We start from the raw sequence: 22,336 nt of genomic DNA, 5'->3' as shown, positions 1-22,336 counted from the left end.
GCGGGAGCTAGTGCTCCGACGATGCATCGTTGCCGTCGAGCGGAATCTGATGACCTTTACAATACGGAAAGGCCTCAGATTGAATAAACATGCTTAACAGAGCCTTCGTTCATCTCACTTGGTTCAGCCGGGTTGAACCAGAACTATTTTTTTTCTCACTCAGGCTTTTAAGGCTATGACATCAGAAAGTGCCCCGACGTAACGCGAGGAACTTAGTCGCACTATAATGAAAGTTGGGTAAACGTTTATCAACAAAAGTACCTCAAATATGTTCCTTTGTCTCTTATTTGTTATCGTCACTGCCACCACCGCCATTCTCACTATCAATGCTATGTTAGTGCTAGAGGTCTTGAGGCAGATTTTGCTATGTATGGTGGTTTTTATTATCACCGTTACTGCCTGAAGGTTTCATGTGTCCCTTCATTCCAAAGAGAACCGTGCAAAACATTACAAGGCCGGTACAAAGATAAGTGCAAAGTCCCGTCAAGCCGTCACTGCTTCGACGAGACTTCACAAAGACAGAACTTCTCCCAGTCGCCCAACCGCACGGCAAGCCGAGCCTCCCGAAAGCTGGTCACCCTGCTCGGCAGCGTTTATAAACGAATAGTCATATTATGCATGTAAGTGTCAAATTGCGCGGCAGTGCTTCACAGTTTTATGTTGCATCCAGAGCGCCAAGCTTTTCATCCGCCCATGAAAGATTACAGCAGTTAACGTATGACATTGGAGGCGCGGCGGACGTCCAGTATGTCTGCCGAAATCTGATAGATCTAAATGAAGGTAATTATGTCTGGCGTGTTCTGTCGGGCACTCCTCGAGACGTAAGCGGGCCCTGTCCGATGAAGAGCTTCTCACGGCAGCGGCGTTTGCTCGATATGTGACGAGCTATGACGGTCGCCCTAATTGAACGTTTGCGGCTTGGAGCCTGCGTTTGTTGACCTAAGACGTTCCAACTTTATTTTTTTCTTTTTTTTTCTGGTTTCCAAAGTTGGAGGGTCAACCTATACGACGTAGTACGTATCGCCCAATATGCCAGCAAATGCAGTCTTCATAACGGATTCTGGGTAAGACTTCAGGGGCGACTTTTCAGTTCAGTTATCAGTAAAGAAACGGGTTATATTAAAAAAAGTTCGGTAATAATGTTATTTCTCGTCGTTTCATTGCTAGCTTTTGTTCTTTCATTCAAGGGGTATGCCGTAGCTGACAGTGACAGCTAGCCCATTTTGCTTGCCCGGTTCTTAATTCTGTAACTCGACGTTCAAAGCACGTCCAGCTATTTGAAGATATCTGAAGCAGTTATTGCTTTGATTTCGCCACGCAGAGGGGTTCGGATATGTTAAAAATCTCTATCTCGCTCTAAAGAACTTAGGTATGCAGGGAGACGACTTTCTTCGTTTACTTTTTTTCCTTCACCCGTACTGCCCCCGTTTTTGGTTTCTTGCAAGCTGCAGGCAAGTGACGTACCTTTATTTTCTTTGACCTCTTCGCAAAAAAAAGGTATCACAGTTAGGCGGGTAGTAGTAGTAGTAGTAGTAGTAGTAGTAGTAGTAGTAGTAGTAGTAGTAGTAGTAGTAGTAGTAGTAGTAGAAAACATTTATTCCAAAAAGGTAGGATACAAAGGCGAAAATACAGATTTTGGGTGGAGTCCTTATTTCGGGACCCCAATGTCCACCGCAGTTGCTCTTGCTTGGGATATCAGCTTTCGTTGCGTCGCCAAGTCAGAGCTGAGCAGGGCGGACTCCCACTGTTCCTCGGAGTGATGTTTGTCTAGTTCGGGGGGCTTGGAACCGGAGCAGCCCCATGTTACATGATATGTTGTTGGAATTCCGCCACACCAGGGGCAGATGCTGTCATATCTGTCTGGGAAGATGATGTGGTACTTGTGTAGGTTAGGAAAGGTAAGAGAGTGAGAGAAAAACTAACTTTCCATGCACTTGCACAAAGGTGGCTTTACCACAGAAAGAACCTATCAAAGGAGAAGCACCCTTTACAGGCATTCGGACACGGCGTGAATCGGGTAAGCGGACGTGGGTTTATTTTCAGGACGATAACACCGCGTCAGACAAGGTTAAAACAAAAGGCTAGGAAGAGTTTAGTAGAGTTAGGAGAATAAGAAAAAAGCTGCGAAACCATATGGCGGCATCAAACATATAAAGCAGACAGCTGGTGGTATGAAATTAATGTGTATGAAAGGCTGGGACGTTACTTTTTAGGTGCGTTTGCCGGCAACCTAATAATCGTCAAAAGATTTACTTTTACTGCGTTAGAAAACTTTCTCTACTTATCCTTTTAGTGTTGCATCACTACTTGCGTCAACCGCTGAAAGCAGTGTTGTGTCGGCAAGTGGAGACGCTGTCTCCGGGAAACATCTGAGCCACAAAAGCCGAAAGAACGTTGTGAAAATAGTTTTGTTCTTTGCGTGGCTTTGTTTCAGGACTTTACTGCTTCATAGCTCTCGGCATAGAAAAAGCGAACATTCGTTCGCAGCGGTGACGACAGCTTTTCCTCTCCTTTTAAGAATTCTTCCTCGCTGTTTCCGACTTCGTTTTGTCCCTTTCTTGTTTCTTGCGCAAACACATGGATTGTGTTGTAGCCTTTCCTTGCCGCCTCCCGCCATGTACAGCAGAGCTGTATTGATCGCAAGTTCTTTCCCGAGAAACGTTGGCGGGCCTGAAGGTCAAAGGTAGTGCGTACTTTATTCGTCTCCTGAAAAAAAAAAGTGTGGGGGGGGGGGGATAAAAGAGAAAGGTTAATCTGATTTCACGTGCCCCATTTTGTGGCGTCGCGCCACTGACGTACTTCAAATGCGTAGTAAATGAGAGCGAAGCGAAGCGCAACTGGACTATGGTTGAACGTACTGGAACCGTTTTCAATATTGTACCTACCACATGCCTACCTGCGAACTATTTTGGAACATCAGCGTTTTTCGCAGCGGCCTGATCACATGCTTGGTGCGAGTTCCATCTGCTGATTCCTTTGTCACTTTACCTCGCCCACGGTTTTGCTTATTTCTCTCGCTTTTTTTTCGATTAGAAAGCTTAGCCTCTCGCACGCGCGCAACAACACACGCCGTGCTAAAATCGACCCGTGCGCCCCCGCATGAGCATCTGCCTTTCTCTCTCTCCTGCGTTTGCCCCCCCCCCCTCCGCCCCCCCCCCCCCGCATTTGCGCCGCTGTGTGCACAATTCGAGTGCCAGGTCCCGCTTATTACTGGCCCGTAATCTTCCCGCTGCCAGCGCAGACTGTGCGGCGGTGAACAGCGCGACGTGCTCGCTCAGCGATGGCGGCGCTAGCCTGCCTCGAAGAGCTCGGACGCGTGACGCTGTAATTACAGGCGATCGTCCTCAGCCGGTGCCCGGGCGCAATTATGGAGACTTGTTACGAATGCTGCGCGGGCTTGCTCCCAGGTCAGGCAGCGTGGTTGGTACTTTTTGCGAGGCTCGTTCGTTGGTGGCTTTTAGCGAGGCTGAGCGTGGAGAGTAGCCTGCTTATTGCTTGAAGCCTCTGGGTCTTCGCATGCACTGTTCAGGGGTAAAAGAAAAAAATAAAAGCAGGGGGATTTGTTAATTTGGGATGCGGATTGATGAAATTAAACGCGAAGAATATTTGTGTTCTTTTTGTGCATTATAAAGTGTGCTTCTTGGAAAGGAAGCAAATTTGTCAACGGATGATGCAAGATGTTCTTTGTTCCTTTAGGCCTGCCGCCGCTCTCAAGTGTTCGCATTTTGTGTTAAGGCGCTCGGCAGTCGTATGGCGAACGAGTCGCAGTTGCATGCAGAAATTACCCTATGGGTTAGCACTACTGCGATCAATTGTGGTATATCTTATCTGGTTTCCCAGATATTCAGTCAGTGCGTGTTCACTCACAATTACTTAAAAAAATCATTTGCCTACGAACGAAACAAACTGACTTGCATCAATTAGACAAGTTATTATATGACTACAGCGCAACGGACGGGACGTAGAAAAGGACATAGCCAGGAACACAACACAGGTGCATAGACTGCACCACACACACACAAAAAAAAATCAGCGCTGTGTTGTGTCCCTGCCTGTGTCCTTCTTCTACGTCCCGTTCGTAGCGCTGTAGTCATGGAATATCGAAACCAGCTCGCCCAACAACTTACCTTGTAGACAAGTTATCAACGCAAGAAAGTATAGTATGAAAACTATACTTTTTTTTGTACTGAGGGTGGTATCTCGACTTCAGAAGTTTCCGCGATTATCACTTCAATTTTTACCGTCTCTTCTTCTGGTTTCCGGTAGCCTTCAAAAAATCATTGACAGAGAGGCGGTCGGCGGGTCGGAAACCTTGCCGCGTCATATTCTACGCATAGCTCCTTTTCCTGTTTCATTTTGTTTTCTGGAACCTGACAGGCGCAACTCGAGTGGTACTTCGTACATTCTCACGGACTGTACTCTTCAGGGAATGTTGGCGTTGCTAGAACAACGCTCGGCACAGTTCAGAAACACAAAAAACAAAAGAAAACAAAACACCGGCGGCATAAGAGGCACTTTGCAACTCTTAGAACCACCGGCTAGGTCTGCGGCGAACGTGCTTTCTTTTATCTTCATATCACTTTGTATTTTCCGGTGCTCCGACAGTCTTTCTACTTCTCTGGTCCTTATTGTTTTCTTATTCTCTGTCCTCCGTGTGTCCGATTTTTTTCGCGACGTGTTTGCGCAACGTCGGATGTGCGACAGCGGCGGCCGATCCCCGAAGCGTGATCGGGTTTACCCCGCGTGTCTGAGCCTATTTGCATTTTGGGAGGCGCCCGGTCCCAGTCCCACGCGCAACTTTGCTTTCAGGACGGCATTGTCTTTTGCTCCCTCCTCCTTCCCCCTCTCTATCCTTCTTCCTCCTCCTCCTCTCTCTCTCTCGCTCTCGTTCGGGCCCGTCACTGTACTCAATCTCGCGGGTCATGCTGCGGGGTTCTCCGCCCCCCTCCGCTTTCTCTCCTTGGCCTTGCGTCTTCTTCCTGCGTGCACTGTCGGCTCACTTTCATTTTTCGCGGATGCTTTTCGGTGTCGAACCGATCGAAGGTCATTTTTTTTTCTCTTCCCCCCAACGCTCTCCCGATTCTCTTTCCTTGTCTGAGAACAAGAAAATTGGAGAGGAACAAGGGGATGGAAAGGAAAAGAACAAAAAGGGGGTGGAACGCTGGCCGAGTGCGGGCAACAAAACTAAACCGACTGCAGCATGCGCGACTTGTATCCCCTGTTGCCGAAGAGGAGAGCCCAGCGCAGAATCAAAGTGGCGTCGAAGTATATATACATAGCACAATAACGCCAAGCGGACACTCCCGCCGGCGCCGTCTTGTCACGCGTTTGTGTGCGCAACCGGGGGTGAGTCTTCTCGCCCGGTCTCTCTGTCGTTCCACACTGTCGCCCGGCCTGCTTTTGTCTTTCGCCTCGTGCTGAGAGCTGCGGCGCTATCGGCTCTCTCCTTCCCTCGCCCGCATCCTCTCCGCCTCCTTCCTTCCACTCGACAGGGTCCGCGGCGCTCGTGTGTCCCCCCCCCCCCCCCCCCCCCCCCCCCCCCCCCTCACCGCCGGGCTTCGGCTTCGGCTGTTCTCGTGTCTCTTATCGGGGCTGCTTGCGCCCCCCACACTCGACAGGCGGCGCTACACTTGATGGCGGAGGCGAAGGGCCGTTGTTTCATCCAACGCTTTCCCGCTGCACGTCGTGGTTGTTGTTCGTCTCCTTTTTGCGCCGTTCCTTGGTGCTGGGGAAACTACGGACGGACGCGTTTGCTGGTCGGATCGGCTTCCGTCTGTCTTGCTCTGCCTCCGCGTGTATATGCGTGCACGCTTGCCGCGAAGTGTGCGATGAGCGCTGCGTGTACAATGACTCAGCGCTCACTTTCTGATTGTGATGCTCGCGCTCTGAAGCTGTTGTTTTTGTTATTTCTTTTTGCGTCCGCTCTCTTTAATGCGCTGCTAGATGCGCGATGCGAGCGAGCGAAAGGCATGTTGGCGCGTGCTTTGCTTGCAGATAACGCTGTTTGCGACCCCTGCATTGGTGCTGCAATCACGACTGATTACCTGGATGTCAGCACGCGTGGTAAATGAACGCCGCGCTTTGCGCCACACCACAAGAGGGTTCCACGCTCGATTCTACCTCCCAGTCGTCTCACACTCTAAACCGAAAGGAGTAAGCTGTCATCTGGCGCCTTTCCTTTTTATGAAAGGCGGTGCCCCAGAGGACAGCTTTTCCCTTTTCACTCCCATATAGGCGTATTCTTGTGCGTAGAGTGCAGCTGCCATTCAGTTTGCGGCGTCCGCTAACCTTGATAGGACGAGGCATTGAACTGAACATGCATTCAGGCGACTGAATGCGAGAAACAATCTGAGGCACCAAGGGGAGCCTCTTGGACCGTTCATTCGGGCCCCGCTTTCTGGCTTGCTGATGTGATAACGAGTAATCGAATTCTTTATCTAGCTAGTTTGTCCTTTCGCATCCTCTAAAGGCGGGTGGTTGAATTTTGTTGGAAACTACCAACATGAGGTCTGCCAAAGGCATTCGCTCTACCACTGTGACCTCAGCAGGTAAAGTGCCTGTTTGGTATAAGCGATCTGCTATGCCGTTCACATCCGCCACACAAGAAAAATAGTTGCATTTGGCGTAGTGCCTTCGTGAGAGTATGCAGGGCGTAGTTCTGGGCTACGATTCCGTCGTAGGAAGTCATTAAGCATGGCAATCTAACTCACTCTCCTTCAGATATATATGGCTATAGTGTCCTCGAGTTAGTGAACGCACATTACAGAGCTTGCGACATGGACACTCAGGCTGGAGTCGTATATTGCTTATTCTAGAACGCCTTTCCCATGTACTTCTTTACCTTCTACGTTGCTCTCTCGGGCTGCTTGCGTATTCGATGCGGCTTCGACCAGTCAGCGCTACGCATGGCGGCAGTGCAGCAGAACGAAATGAAAAACGACTGTTGTACTATGCCGGTCAGCCCCTGGTTGCGTGAAACCCACCGAGATCAGAAGGATATGAGTGGAATCGCTTTATTACGTTCGCCCATTATTCAAACCGCAGCTAAAACTGAGATTTGCCTTAAACTTGAGGCAGGGGACCATGAAACACCCCGCAGCTTTCATAAGTGCGCCTTGTCAAAGCCAGCTGTGCGCGAAGTGAAGTACGAAAAAAACTCTTTCTTACCCCCAACCCACCTAACGTGGTTGCGAAAAGTGTTGGGCATGAAAGGGCACTCTATCACGCGTTTACTCTTGCAAGGATCTCCTCGGGGATTTAGCGTCGTCTCGGTTGCAAAGGGACCGAAGGTTCCCCTCGCTTCCTTCGGTTCTTTCGCTCTCCTTTCGTCAAATGTGTGACTGTCTACCGATGGTGGTGACGCTTTGGTCCACGCCTTGTCGTCATGTTACACTCATTTTCTTTTTAGTCTCTCGCGCACGCACCACACTGCTGTTAGCGCTCGGGTGGCTTTTGCAACTTCTGCTTCACTATCTTGTAAAGTGCGTTTCAAGGAACCCCACAAATAGCCTTTTTCTTCACATATACGTTGGCGCGTCTTCCCGGGGAGGGCGGATATTTTAACCACCAACAGCAAAGGGCAAGACACCGTTGATACCCTGTCGTTTGTCTGCTGAGATGGAGCACTTGCTTCAGACGTTAGTACCAACGTAACCTAATGCAGTAGGGGTTTGTCCAGCCTTTACAAAAACACACATGTGCTGCAACTTGCTGCGCCTGCCTCAGTTTTGCGAACTCCTCCAGGTGCATTGTCATGCATCTGTTCACCACTACAAAGTGCCCCTATCTCCTAGTCTTTCAAGGTACTCTGCATCTCACTCTTTTACGGCGTTTCCATTTAAACGAAAGGACATTATCATGCTGCCAGTTCGCTGATGCCTAGCCTCGCTGAACTCTCACCCCGCCGTCCGCTTGCCATCCCGGTTGGCTCACTTGGTGAACTGCGTTGCTAAGATGACGGCTCCGGACCCGAGCCCCAGGCTAGTCCGAGTTTTTCTGTAACTGTGAACATTTATTTATTTATTTTTCGTACCCTCAATCGCTGGCGCATTATGTACAAGACAGTGGGCTCACATAAAATAAATTAACACGCAAAAAGCGGCAAACCGGACAACAAACAATAATGGAAGTATAAGTGCAAAACATTCGAGTAAGGGACAAGAACAAAATGAACACTTTTGCAAAGGCGTTCATTATGAACAGAGGAAGAAAAGGTGCTCATTGTGAAGAAAACTAAATCTAGTCACAAAACCAGAACGAAGGCAGCGACTGGCAGAAAAGGATGAAATCAGGTATTGCTATACTATCTGTGTGAGGGTGGGTCCAGTCATTTTATGTGCGCGGCATGAGTGAATAGTAAAATGCGTTTATGTGGCAAGGACTCGCTTGAACCTTGTACTGGTGCGCAACTTGTGAAGTACGATACGTTGGCTCTGATATGAAAAGGCTTAGCAATTGCTGACGATGATAAACCTTATGAACGAGACAGAAGCGAAACAAGTTAATTGGAAGTGATGGACAGGGCAGGGACAGGCTAGCCTTCATGTTAATAAAGCTGGCTCTGAAGTCTCTGAAGCCCTTCCTTATTGGAATTTTATTGCTGACTTTATGGAGGACTATAGTAGCTGTGCAGACGCTATATATAACTTCCAGTATTTTGACATAAGGCTCTTCTACCCCCTGATTACGCAATGCCTGTATGACTGCTGAGGTTTCCACTGAGTCGAATGCTTTCTCGTAATCAATGAAAGCTATATATAGAGGTTGGTTATATTCTGCGAATTTCTCTATCACCTTATTGATAGTGTGAATATGATCTATTGTGGAATATCCTTTACGAAAGCCTGCCTGATCATTTGGTTGATTAAAGTCTAACGTTGCCCTGACTCTATTAGCGATTACCTTAGTAAATACTTTGTAGGCAACGGATAGTAAGCTGATCGGCCTGTAATTTCTCAAGTCCTTGGCGTCTCCCTTCTTATGAATTAAGATAATGTTTGCATTCTTCCAAGCTTCTGGTGCGGTCGAGGTCATAAGGCATTGCGTATACAGGGTGGCTAGTTTTTCTAGCACGATGTCCGCTCCATCCTTCAACAGATCTGCTGTTACCTGATCCTTCCCAGCTGCTTTTCCCCTTTTCATTGCTTCTAAGGCTTTCTTTACTTCATCTTTCGTTACTGGCGGGATTACGCATTGCTGCGCACTGCGGGGTTCTTTTACGTGCACTGAAAACGCACAGTGCACCCCAGAACTTTAGCAGCTCGCCTCCGTCAAATTGCGATTACTGCGGCCGAGATCGATCCCGCGTCCTTATGGGCCGGCAGCCGAGCATCATAACCACTGAGCCACCGTGGCGGCCAGTCTGCTCCACAAGAGCGCGCTGCAGCGCTAGCCAACGTTCTCATTTATCCTCTTTCTAGCTGTAAAGCGCAGTACATGCAGGGCTGACTGCCCGAGTTTCAGGGGTTAAGGAGGGGGGGGGGGGGGGGCGAAGCTTTTTCTAATAACTCCTTTCTGGGTGGCACGTTAGGACACATGCGCATCGGTGGACTTCACCGCTTCTTCATTTGCCATGGGTCAGAGCGGAGCCCAAATTTCGCATTTCATTCGCGGCTGCGTCGCTGACGTCACTACTTCTTTTCTTTCTCCAGAAAACTGACGGGCGGACGGTCGTAAAGGCGAGAACATAATTTTCGCAAATCGCCCCCCCCCCCCCCCCCCTTCCCCCGCCGAGCCAGCTCAGGTATCTATCGCTTGCGGGTGGGGGCGGCCTTCTTAATCGTCGTCGCGAAATGAACGGTTTCGAAACTCAGCAATCATTTGCAAATGGCGTGTGTGGGCGCACGCTTGCTCTTATCTCTGCTCTTACCTCTCAGCTGCCTGGGATCCCCACACGCCGGCCTTCGAAGTCCATGCGAATCGTATAAACTGCCGCGCACGTCTGCCGAAGTCGTTAGCGCCTTCCGGCAGACGCGTCGCCGACCGTTTTTACGTCTTCGGATTGGACTTTCGTTCGGTGGTGCACTAGACTTTTCTGAACCATCAAACCGTGCTGTGCGCTATGGCAGCGCGGTGTTTGGCTTTGATGTTCTGCGCTCAGATGAAGCTGAACATGTGGTTCTTCCTTTCCTGCCATCACTTCCCCGTGTGCCTCTGTGCGTTTTTGTAAGGATAAAATGCCAAATCGGGCGCAGCTTTAAACCCCGTGTTCGCTAAAAAGTGAGGCGCTTTGTAGAAACTCGACATTACGCCTCGATTTTTTTTTTTTTTGGCTTAAGGTGGTTTTATGAGCTTTTGCCGTTGCCGTGAAAAATCTTGCAGATTATCGCGCAGTGTTCACAATATTAAGGTTACCGAAGATGGGGGTCGGTGGTTCTGTTAATTTATTTTTAATATATTCTGATTGTGGTAACTACGCTCCTAACTGTTTTCCTTCAACGTTGTGGAAGTATGTGACGTATTAACTCTGACGAAAGGGTTTCGCTAGGCGCTTAAATTTCTATGCAGTTATGCAGGAAGCCACTTTGGTCTTGTTCGCTGGCTTCTATTTTGAAGTTTTGCCAGAACTGCCAACAAAGAAATAAGTAAGAACTTTTTTATGTGCAGCTACTCAAGAGAGGTACACATAGAGAGGCAATGCGCTCCCTCAAACTATTACCGGAAATCCAATTCGCATCCACAAAACCGTACTTAATTAGTCGTTATGTTTTATCCGCTCGCATACTGTTCCCTGAAGATGAGCAGACCTCGAAGGCAGTGACTCAACAATCGCTTATATGCTCGCCCCGTTCGCTGCCACTTTCGGTGAACGCCACTGTGAGCTTTTAATTCTTAATCTTTCAATTGTACATCGTCGCATCCATTCCGCGAGGAAATTAAACGCGCCTCCGTCTCCACCATGCAGGCTATATGGTCAGACAGGTTGTGTCTCTCCGTACCGTGTTGACCGCAGCGCTGTTTTCTACTGTAGCTACATTTTGATTTCAGAGGAGCTGTGCTGATCAGTGAAGTGCTCCAGGAAACCACTGCTCAGTTGTGGGCGAACTGGAAGCTTCCTGTTAGAGCTAAGCGCCCTCGTAAGAAACGTCTTCATGCCGAGCCGCGTGCCCGCACCGAAGCGTGCTGCTGTTTGAACATTGCGGTGGATTGCATGTTTCGCTAGGCGCAGCAGGCCACCGTGCAAATTCTGATGTTATGCGCAAATGCATCTTTAAGAGTATGTGGTCTCCTCTGAATGTCGGAAACAGTGTATTGAAGTGCAAACGTTTAATAACACTCTGAGAGAAGTTGATAACGGTTCATGAAATGCTCCTACAGCGTGACACTTTTCGATCGCACCCTGAATCAATGGTGTTTGTCTTCCATATGTCGCATGAAGCAATCAGAGAAGATAATTCAGCTGCAAGCTGCTAGATGGAAGCTAACGCGAACGGTCCCCTATATTTTTTCGAACTTCACAGGGCTCCTTCTATTCTTTTTCTATAAATTTTTCGTTGCTTTTAACTGCTCATTATCATGATAGCATTACGCCGACGCCGTTACCGAGCCGCACCAAATGAGCGTAGCGGGCAGACTTTTATTGCTGCCAAGTGCGAGAAAGATCGGTGACCACGCGCGACTCGGACGTCATCGTCTCGACGCCCTCGTCTAGCTCTTCCCTTCAGCTTTCCCGCATTTGGCGCAACATTGCAGCGCATATTTTCCCGCCGTTGATACGATGCTGCTACGCTCGCCTGTCCACAAACGCATGCTCGGTCTCCTTGTGGACAGTCACAACGACAGCGTCGCGCAGCTTGGCGTAGCGGTGCCACCGGGCCGCGCATCGTCCGAACGACGGGGGAACTCGCCGTTATTTACGAGACAGGTCCGGCGCGAAGAGCGCCACCGCGGCACGCGTCGCTTCTTACGACCGCCAGCTGTCCCGAGGAAAGCGGGTTGAGTGTCGACTCTGAAGCTGGACGAGATGGGGAAGGGACTGCGAACGTGCAGGGGGGATCTACGACGTATATCTTCATTTCTCGACTATTACACAGGCAGCGCTGCTGTGGCTCCGGAGCCAGTCGTAAAGAGAAGCGCGGATCTCGCGCCAAGTCCTCTCCCGGCGTGCCTTCCTGTGCATGTGTGAGCAGCAGCGTGGGGCATAGCAGGCATATATATCCATATCAGCGGCCACGAGCCAACGGCGGCGATGAGCGCTAAGCGGCAGCGTGGTTTGCCAGCGTCTCTTTCTTCCTGGCTCCGAGAAAAATGGCCTCGTCATAAATCCAACGGCGCACGCTCGGCCGCTCTAATGGCATGGGCGATCGCAAATGAGCGCCGGCCCACCACCCTGGAGGAGCCGCGCGAGTATACCGTTTTTCGGCCGCCCGCGGTGAGCAGAAATGGACAGGCCGTAATAAGGTTTCGCCCCGATTTTTTTATCTTTCTTTCTTTTGTATCGCATTGTCCCCAGTTGGGCACAACTTGTGTCTATCTGCGCGCTCACCAGTGTGTGTCCGTGTTTGTCTTTTTTTGTGTGTCTTCACTTTCCGCGGCACTAAGCGTGAGCCTCGGCTTCCCCTTTAGACCCTCATGCTCGCATCCCGTCGCGGGGGAAAAAGTCAAGAGCTGGGAATGTGGCTGCGGTCGGAACCATGCGTTGCAATTAGAGGAGTCGGCCGCATATACGCTGAGCCGGCCGAATTTCACCGCTAGAGCATGATAGACCTTTATGAGTTCGCTTCGTTGCCGTTATTCTTGCGCCTCCGCCCGCACGTTGTTTTGTACGGCGCTTGTGTCGAGCCTGACGGTCTTCTTCCGATTCTCTGAAAGTGTAGCCATTTACGAAAGCACTTCTTCTTGAGGCGGCCAGCACTACACCCTTACTTGAGCACCACCAGAGGCGTGACTTTCGCGACCGAGTTGCGTTGCAGCGAGCGACTTCTTTTAGTGTCGTCCAGCCAATGTGAAAATGAATCGAACATAACACGTGCCTTGCGATTGAAGTGAATTAAAGAACAAAGCAGTGCATCACCTTTGGGATACATGGTATGCCTGTGGTTATCCGTGACACTGGTGATTTCTGATTCTTTGCGAGAGTGCAAACGTACAAGGGCGTAATCCGTATCCATAAATGTCAAAAGCACGAGCCATTAATGACCAGGTTGAGACTCGCGTGGTTTATTAAATATAACTTCCGGTAATTCTAGTTCCTTCGTGTGCTTTCCCTCGAAAACAGCAAAAGAATTGTTTGGCGTTTACTTTGTTCCGAAACGACGCTATGGTATTACGCTTATTTCTTATACCTTGAGAACGTTCCTGCATAACTGCTTCGCGATTTCGTGTGGCACGCATTGTTTTCGGTATTCCTCTATTAACTGTTGCTGGAGAACAGTAGCAACTCAAAATACACGCTGCATATCTGCTGACATTACCGTCAAAGTGGGCCCATATCCGTATGGTGTTAAGCGCGTGTCAAACAATGCGAAGCCAGGTCTTGACGGAAAATAGAACGGCCGCTAGTGAACATGGGGAGAGAACATTTCTACTTGACAGTGTGCACTCGCGGCTGCCTTCCGATTCGGGCCTTTTTTTTTTCCAGATGGTTTATGGGTGTTTGAGGTGATTTACTATGCTGATGTTTGCGCGTCGCACGAAGGATGCGCGGGCTTGACTTAGAGCGCGGCACAGCGGGTTCACTTCGACGAGGGGGGATATCTACACGGTCTCCAGTACTGCCTACCGCGGCGGCGTATGGCATGGCGAGTGTTTTTTATTTCGTAGTGATCGGGTCAGTGACGTTAGTAGCGCTTGCCGGACTGACTTCACGAACTGCGTTTGTAAGTGACGCTTCTCTAGTTCGCTGTGGCGATGGCAACAGTCGGCATAATTCTTCACGAATGGTCCCATGTGCCTATGTGGCGAATTGCATGTCCTGGAGACTGTTATCGGTGATAGTACATAGCAATGCCTCTTTTAAACATGCAAAGAGTCGGCCGTGATTTAAGGTGTAGGCTGCTATATTGTTACGCCTGCATGTTATTTATGCTAGCTAAAATGAATGAACAACTGAAATGAGGACATTAAGCTTACTAAAAGGTAGTGTGAGAGAAAAATACCGCGAAATACGTTGCATAATAAACGAAGCTGTAGAAGCATACACGCCAGGCAGTTAAAGCCGAGGTGGAAGAGCCGACTGCAAAACGGCAACAAATGATTGAGCCCTTGTTTCAGTAGCTCATTAACTTTGCTTGCCGCCTCTGTAGCCGGCTCAGCGCGCGCCGTCTATTTCTGGCCCGCCCGCTTGTGCTAGTCGATCCCTATTTTCATTTTGTGTTCTTTTTTTTTCAGAAAGCTCTCTTCTTTCGGCTTTTCTCTCTCAGACCCCCCCCCCCCCCCCCCCATCTTTCCGGTCTGATAACAGCGCTTCGTCTCCCGTACTCTTATAGCTTAATACTTCGTTGTCACCACTAAGTCTGCTCGATTCGCTTTCCTAACGCGTCAGCTCCGCGGCTTCGAGCCGGGGACGTTGCCCAGATCACGGGTCCAAATTATCGCGCGCGATCAAGCATTAATTTCCATTTTAGATTAACCTTCTTTCTCTCACCTTCTTCTCGTCCTATATTTTGTTTTTTTTTTGTTTTTACTCTTCGACGAGCGCCAACGTGTCGCTTTTGTCTTGTTTTTCTTGTTATGCATATATGCGTCCGTGCGCGGGTGTGCATGTATTTGCGTCGCCCCACTATACGCCTATCTTCTGCCATGCGTTTCTTTCTTTGAGTGCGTCAGGGCCTCAGGGCATGTGGACGCTGAAGTAGAGGGCGAAGTAAAACGGAAACTCTCGACAGATTGACAAAAGACTAAAGAACTACGAAAAGAATGCTTGCGCCATACCGAAGTCGTCCCGAAGTTGCTGCTTTACTTGCGTTTGGCGTTCTGCCCGCCTTTTCAAACCTGCTGTGAGACAATAACGACCCCCGAGAAGAGGCGTTCTCACATAAACTGTTTGGCACAGACGACTGTGACAGCTGTGGCCAGCGTCAGAAGGGAAATGGCTCATGCTGAATGTAGGGGATTGGCCAATAAACGGGCGGTGGCGAAACAGTTCTCAAAGACACGAGTCGGACAAAGACGGCACGGAGGCGGAGATGTCGGCTTTCTCGTCGTCGCCGAAAGACGTTGATGTGTTTCGTCTTTTTTGTTACCGGTTTGACTCTTCTTTTTTCTCATCGTCCTTTGGTGTTTATCTTGCGACCAATTCGAAGCTGCTAAGGAGGAGGAGGAGAAGAACTTTAATGGGAGAAGAGAGGTACGAAACTGCTAAGGATCAAATCGTCAAGCGATTGGCCTTTCGCCTTCCTGTTACATCTTCGTGTTGGCATCATCGCTTTCTTTTTCCTCCTCCTTACTTTCGGCGGGCAGCAACGCGCGACAACCCACAAACACACAAACCAGTGGCATCACGACAGATCATAGTCAAATATTATTTATTTCTTGATTGTCTTGGTAAATACTGTCGTCTAACGAAAGACGGAGGAGTTTTGTACAACAAGTTTGAGTCTACTAAAAACAGGCCGATCGCAGCCGTGGGGCTCTGACGCGATGCTGCTTTATGCCTCACGTCAGCTCGCAGCCAGTGCCGGACATCCGCGAGGAAAGCGCTGGCCGAATAAACTCTAAACATTTAACGATTGCTCGGCTCCGCAGCAGCAGGCTGTTGTGGCGCGCACGTCGTTTTTGTTAGTTTTTCGTAAGCTGCCGTGTTTTTGTTTCCCTCCATTTCTTGCGTCAACCACCACCAGCGCAGAGCAGGAGAGCGCAGTTCTCGCGTAGGCCGGAGCAGCGAACGCGTTCTTGCACGCGGGCAGCGCCTCCATTACGGCATGGGCCGCTGCTGCGTTACGGGCGCACGGATGCGTACAAGTGAGTCGCCCGTAGCCGCACAGACTGCGTTGCCGTAGCACGGAAAGCGATCTCCCCGCGCAGCAACTAATGAGTTCCAACGAGACGCAGATGGAGGCTCTGGCCGACGTAACGCCCATGCAGGGCTCCGGAACGGCGCGCCACTTGTGTGTTCCGCTATTCCCCTCCCGCAGCAGGTCCTTCTCCGCCGCATGAACTCGGAATGAGATTCGATAACGCCAGTCCCTATTAATCGCCGTCCTTTAATTATCGAACAGCCACCACCGCCGCACTGCAATTCTTCATCAATCCAGTTGCTGCGTCCAAGTCGAACAGCTCTTGCGTCATTCATTCGCGTCCCGGAGAAATATTTCCATGTTGCGACATTCGTGGCCTTGTTTTTTTCACAACGAATGGTACATTTTTATCAGTTTTTTGGGCAAAATTATGAACGCGCTAATCCCCCCCCCCCCCACTTCTTTTCAAGTTGCGTCCTTTTTCAACATCAACAGGCGCTCAAAATTTGTTGCGGCTTCTCTGATGTGCACCCCTTAGTGATATTGACTTTTATCTTGCAGGCACATCCTTCAGCCAAATTTGTACCACAAAACGGACAAGTTCATTGCAATGCTGTGTGGTTCCGAAGGAATTGAATAGACTGTATACACATGGCAATGGTAGCCAAACCCTTTCGTCGGCCAGCCACGGAGTCGTGATTGCTAACAAATGGCTTCGTTAGCGATGAGAGTGGGACCATGCGGTTTTGTTTTCTTAAGATTAGGCCACGGGCGTGGTTAGAGCTCCAGCTGATTGGCTGGGGCTGGTCGTGACGTCTCCTGGAATTTCAGTTGGCCACTTCCAGTTGGTTTATCCTTTGGAGCCAGCTTATTCTCGAATCTGCGTTTGGGCCTTCATACCGGCGCAGAGTGAATGTGTCTGCGCAGACAGGAGAAGGAAAATTATAGGTTCCCTGCGGAATCCTGCGAAACAGTAGCGGGCGGTAATCCGAATGCTGCACGCTTTGCTGTGCGCTCCGGTACACGCTTACTATACTCTGTCAAAACGCCAGAAGGAATCATCCCGCACTGTTCATGCGATGGCACTTCGGGTGTCGTCTCACAGAAGGTTTCCGACATTTCCGTAACGAAATTCGCCCATTGGTCAATTCCCTGGGCATGTCTTCAGGGTCACGTGACTGCAATCTACCAGTCACAGAGCACAGCCAAATTTGAAATTCCTCGAAATTTTTGATTGGCCAAGAGAGGTGATGTGATCTTTTGACGACACCACAACCTGCCCACAGAATTGTGAGAAAGCCGCCCACCGTTGCAAAATTCAATGTAGCTGCCATCTGCCCACCGTGGCGCTAGGCATGAACCTTACGGGAAGAGCAGCCTTGCTCTCACCACCGGTGGCTGTGTTTGAACCTACCGCATCGCTTAAACGCTGCACCACTGCGGTGTGAAGACTCCCCGCGATGCATGAAGGTCGTAGAGGTCGTGGTGACGTCATCAACACCGTGTCACCACCGGTCACCGCCAAAGTTGCAGATGTGAGGACCCCCTTAAAATTTGGAAGTAGTCCCACCCCAGGAAATCGATTCAAGTGCATTGATTGGTCGGGTTAATATAATCTCATATGATAATTCAGTGGAAAGTACTCGGGAGATTCTGGAAAGTGATGATTGATGCATACCATATAAGGACAGTGGAACTGATTCCAGCCGCAGTTTCGGCTGGAAAATCGCGAGAACATTAGACAGTCAGTATACACATTGGAGGACATCAGACTAAATGCTATCGCATTTTATTCTTTAAAAATGTGGTTTAGAAGGCGCCCAAGTTTGTAAATTCCTTAGCGCACAACACCATATAGGGTTCAGAAACAGAAATGTGACGCTAAATTTAGACAGTCGATACTATGAACGTGGTTCGCGAGCAGCAAGTCCAACGAAGACGAATTTGTCGTGGTTGCTGGTCGGTCTACATCATCCAGGCGCAGTCCAAACTTCCACTGCTGCTGAGAACGATGACGCGGGGTGAAATCTTGTCCGCGGCGGCAGCGTTTCGATGGAGGCGCAAAACATGAGACACCGTGTGCTACGCGATGTCAGCGCCAGTTAAAGAAGGCCGAATTTAGTGCGGAGCCCTCAACTACGGCGCCCCTTTCACTCTTCTCTCATCTCTCCTTCATCCTGACCGGGATAGTCACTGCCCCCCCCCCCTTTTTTTTCCTTTCCCCACAAAACTAAATTTCTGCATGAGACGACCGCGGCTGCGCGATGTGAGTGCACGTTTAAGAATTCGGCCAGGCTGGAATCGCCGAAACATGCAAGCTCAGGAGCTCGAAAAGAAAATGCAAAAGGAAAGGAAAATGCAGACCCTGGTTTGATTACTTTGCAGCGCATTAGGCTCCGCTGGCCTGGTCGTGTCGCCCCGAAAGTCAGCCAGCCGCGCGCCCTGAGAAGGCATGGATGGCCTCGTGTTCCGCGCGACCGTGTTCTCCCCTTAGGGACAGTGAACATAGGTATGATAGTTGAATACGAGACAGAAAAGCAACGGAGCTGATGAAAGGAATAGGAGATCGAAACAGCATATTTGCCTTGGTATTCACTCTCAGCATCCATGGTGCGCTCATGCGAACACATGCGCATCCGTTATGTTTTCTCGCGAATACCGGCTATCGCCGTACTATAGCCGTAAGTAAATAGCGCGGATATGCGATTCTGGGCCACCTCGTTGAAATGGGCGCGTTTTCATGGCGTTCGCTCCCAGCGAATCTGTGTATATAGTATAAGGCGGTGTGTTACACGGCGACGTAACACTTGGCCGGCATTTCGAACTTATGCATTTTGGAGACCGATTCCGGGCCGTCCGATGCATCACGCGGGAATCTCCCACGAGACCTACGGTTCTGCATCTCGCTTCATAGTCAATTTATTGAGCTTCCACGGATGCCAACAGAGGCACACCGACAAATCAAATGACGCTCATATTGGAGGACACAGACTAGGCAAAGCGGTAGCGGAGCGCTTGCAGAGGCATGCCCCCGATGAACCCTCGCGCAGAGCTTCATCCACATTCTTCGAGCGCAGCGGACAGCACCGAGGGTGGCGCTCCCGAGCTTTTCCGGAGCAATGCACCGGAGTGCTAGCGAGGGGGAAAAGAAGGAGGAGGGAAGTGATGGAGAGAAAACTTTATTCTCACGTGTGGACCGAAGCGCGAGGGTGTGCGGCCAGGGAGTAATTTCCTGTCAGCGCCTTGTCGGGGGTCCCGCTCGAATTACAAGGCGCGTGCCGCTTCTTTCCCCCTGTTCCGCTTGCTCTTTCCTTCCGCGCCCATTTGTTCGTCCGTACTTCATAGCACCCGGTCTCACAGAGCGCCCTGCGGTTGAGAAGGACGAAGGCAGCGCCGCTGGGCGTGCGCTGGCGTCAATCGCGGAGCGAGTGCACCGCACGTTCGATGCAAACGCGGCCGAGTCCGGAGAAGAGGAGGGAGCCCGCGTCGGGGCAAGCGGCCGAGGGAGCGACGCGGAAGACGGCCTTCGTCTTCTCCCAGTCTGGCGGCGGAAAGCGCGTTTTGCTAACCCTTGCCGTTTCCAGAGGCCCCAAAGCCGCTCTCTCGTTCGCTCTTCGTGGAGAAGAGACGCTCCGTCTAGTTGGCTTTCACTCCTGCCCTTTCCCCTTATTTCTTTCGGACCCCCCCCTAATGTGGTTACGTGCCGCGTACGCTTTCGCCTCATCTGCACACGCGGTTGCAGTCACCCTGAGTACATTTCACTTGTTCCTCGAGCGCTTGGTACCTTCGGTTTCGGATGGAGGTCCGTACATTTTGTTTCCGTTCCTTTATGACGATTTCGCCACAAGACTCGCTGCCTACTTTCCGCCGGTTCGGGGCAAGTTCAGGGATAGTGCCTTGTCGATGGCGTCTCTACTGGAGAGGTACACTGAGGGAAGATGGAAATGGAAAAGAAGAGAAAGAAAGGAGCTGTTCAACAGGCTGTGGCATTAATCCCCCACCGTGGGTACGTGCCATTGCTCAGGGGGCGACAATAACACCATTAAGCCTTTTTTATCTTCAATTCCCGGCAGATTAAGGCGAACAGCGACCGCGAAACGCGGCGAACCGGAATCCGAACAAAAGGGCGAACCTGACACGGAACGTGAGGCCGAACTTACCCGAAACATGCCTAAATATCCGTCCGACGGGTGTCCTGCAGAAAAAAAAAAACTAGCTCCGAAGGATATTCGAACCAGCGGTTGAGCAAATAGTGCACTATCGTTTGTCGATGCCTGAGACCATTCGGCTGTCGCCGCAAACCCTGGCGGCCGTCGTCTTGATAATCCTGCATCTCTTTGTTCTGCGCAGCGAAAGTCTGCCAAGGCCGCGCTCAAGAGCGGGTGAGTGCTAAAGGGCTTTGATCAGCAGTAAATACCCTGTTAATCCAGCGAGAGAACACGCTGCCCAGCACGAAAAACAGAAGCGGCTAGACGCGGCGCAACTTCAAGCACCCGTGCTGGCCCGTGTGACCAGCGCCGATCACGTGTTGAAGAACCAGTAGCGTTAAAGCATTACCAGGGTGCCTCCCGATTTTTGGCCGATCCCCCCCCCCCCCCCCCCCCCCCCCCCCCCCCCCAGTATGACATTTGTTGTAAGGCCAACAACGACAACGATTCGGGGCAAGCGCTTCTAGTTCCCTCGGCTGCCACCTCGCGGCGGATGGCTTTGAACATTTTTCGCAATGTCATCGGTGACCTAAGAACGAACTTGGAATGACCGAGTGGCTGCTTTAGAAGCTCCATAGGCTGCTAGGCCTATAGAGGCACTAGCCACGATGCGCCAATGGTTTGTTTAGTATTTTGCGCCTTTGTGCTTCCGTAAGAATGCTCGTTGTGGACTACTGCCTTGAGGAATCGATAGTTGTAGAGCGGAATGGGCCTTGCATTGTCAGGCAGTGCTTTCTACTTTTCAGTTTTTGAAACACCGCTCTGAAGCGTGAGTGGGCTGCTTTGTATGGCCGGATGCTGACTTTCCCGCTAGCGCAGTCACTTGTACTCGGTTCTTTGGCGAGGTCGGGGTGTTGCAGTTTGAAAACACGCCTATTACATTGTCCCAGCACAGTACACGACACTGCATGTTGGCTTATAACTAGCGTTCTTGCATGCTGAGCGTACATTCTAGCACGAATTGAAGCGTACAGGAGTAAAAACGAAGTAAGCTGTCCTCTGGCACACTCCCTCTTAGGGGCAAAGTGTACAACCCAAGCCCTGAGGTCGATTCCCATCTCTAAAAATACAGGATACTTACGGTTAGCAGTGGAAACAAATTCCCGCTTCAAACAAATGCAGAGGCCTACCACTTTTAACCGAGGTTTCCATCCCCTCTAATTTGCCAACCTCTAGACCTCCGGCGCCTAGTTAAAAAGCCTCATTTCACGGATAACTGAGTCAAGTTACTCTGTTTCGCGGTGAGAATAGGTCTCCACTGTCAAGAGTAAGCATTTCGTACATTTGGTTATCCAAATCTGGTGCGGGACTTGGGCAGCATACCCAGCCTCTAGAAAGGTTCACTAACGTGGCAGTTTGGGCATGTGGGCATTGCATAGCAGGATTGAACACCGCACACAGAACAAGGAGAGAAACGACGAGACACGAGCACTAGGGTCACTAATGCGTGTTTATAGTGTATAAAGCGGGCACCGACTTGGTGACCATGCCGCTGCCTGTCGACCGGTTGTCCGGGCACTCACAGAGCGCGCACAACCCTTTCACTCGCAGGGGCGTCCCTGTGCGTCGTCGCGGTGCCTGGTGGGACGACGTGCGCTCCGGCTGAGCTGGCACTTCCGACGGACAAGCGTCTCCTGCTGGAGGCCTCGGTGCGCCCATTCACGGAGAGGGCGCTGCGTTTCCTCTGGTCCCTGTCGCCGGCACCCAGGCAGCTCTACGTGTCGCACCATGCTGCAGTGCACTTCAGGCCTGGCCGGCCCGGAAAGTGAGTGTGGACATGTGGTTGTTTCGGGTCACGATTTCGCCGGCATCGAAGCGTTGTTGGGATGCGGACAGAATGAAGAGCTAAGCAGATCGTTCACGCCGTGCCCATTTTGAGTTCGTAATTTTTCCAGCGCTTAAATTGGCCTGCCATCTATAACAACAACCGCGTCATCAAGTAACAGAGTTCTATAGCAAGTTTTAGCGAAGCGTATACCATCTACCGGAACCGCTTATGGCGGCCCCCAACCACAAATGCGTGTGTGCAGATGGCGCCGACGGGCCGGGCACTATAGACTCACTTTGTCCAGTGACTCTACCGGGTACCAGCCCCTGGCGCCGCCTGCGCGTGCGGGGTGGCGGCTGGCAGCAGCCATAAGCGGTGACGATAGACGGTATACGCTTCGCTAAAATTCCCTAATGTTCTGCCTCTGTTCCGGGTGATCTGAGTCGATTTTAGATGCTGGTCCA

The 22,336-nt window shown here is 50.6% G+C and overlaps 1 protein-coding gene across 1 annotated transcript in view; it reads left to right on the top strand.

Moving 5' to 3' along the window:
- LOC144123740 (uncharacterized) overlaps positions 1-22,336 on the top strand; it is a 189,058-nt gene that overhangs the window by 42,326 nt on the left and 124,396 nt on the right. The window contains exon 9 of the mRNA XM_077656508.1: positions 21,656-21,869. Within this exon, the coding sequence (XP_077512634.1) occupies positions 21,656-21,869 (214 nt within the window). The remainder of the gene's footprint in view (positions 1-21,655; positions 21,870-22,336) is intronic.

This window comes from Amblyomma americanum, chromosome 3 (genome assembly GCF_052857255.1).
Source record: "Amblyomma americanum isolate KBUSLIRL-KWMA chromosome 3, ASM5285725v1, whole genome shotgun sequence".
Taxonomy (NCBI): Eukaryota; Metazoa; Arthropoda; class Arachnida; order Ixodida; family Ixodidae; genus Amblyomma; species Amblyomma americanum.
This window is presented reverse-complemented; position numbering and strand designations above follow the sequence as displayed.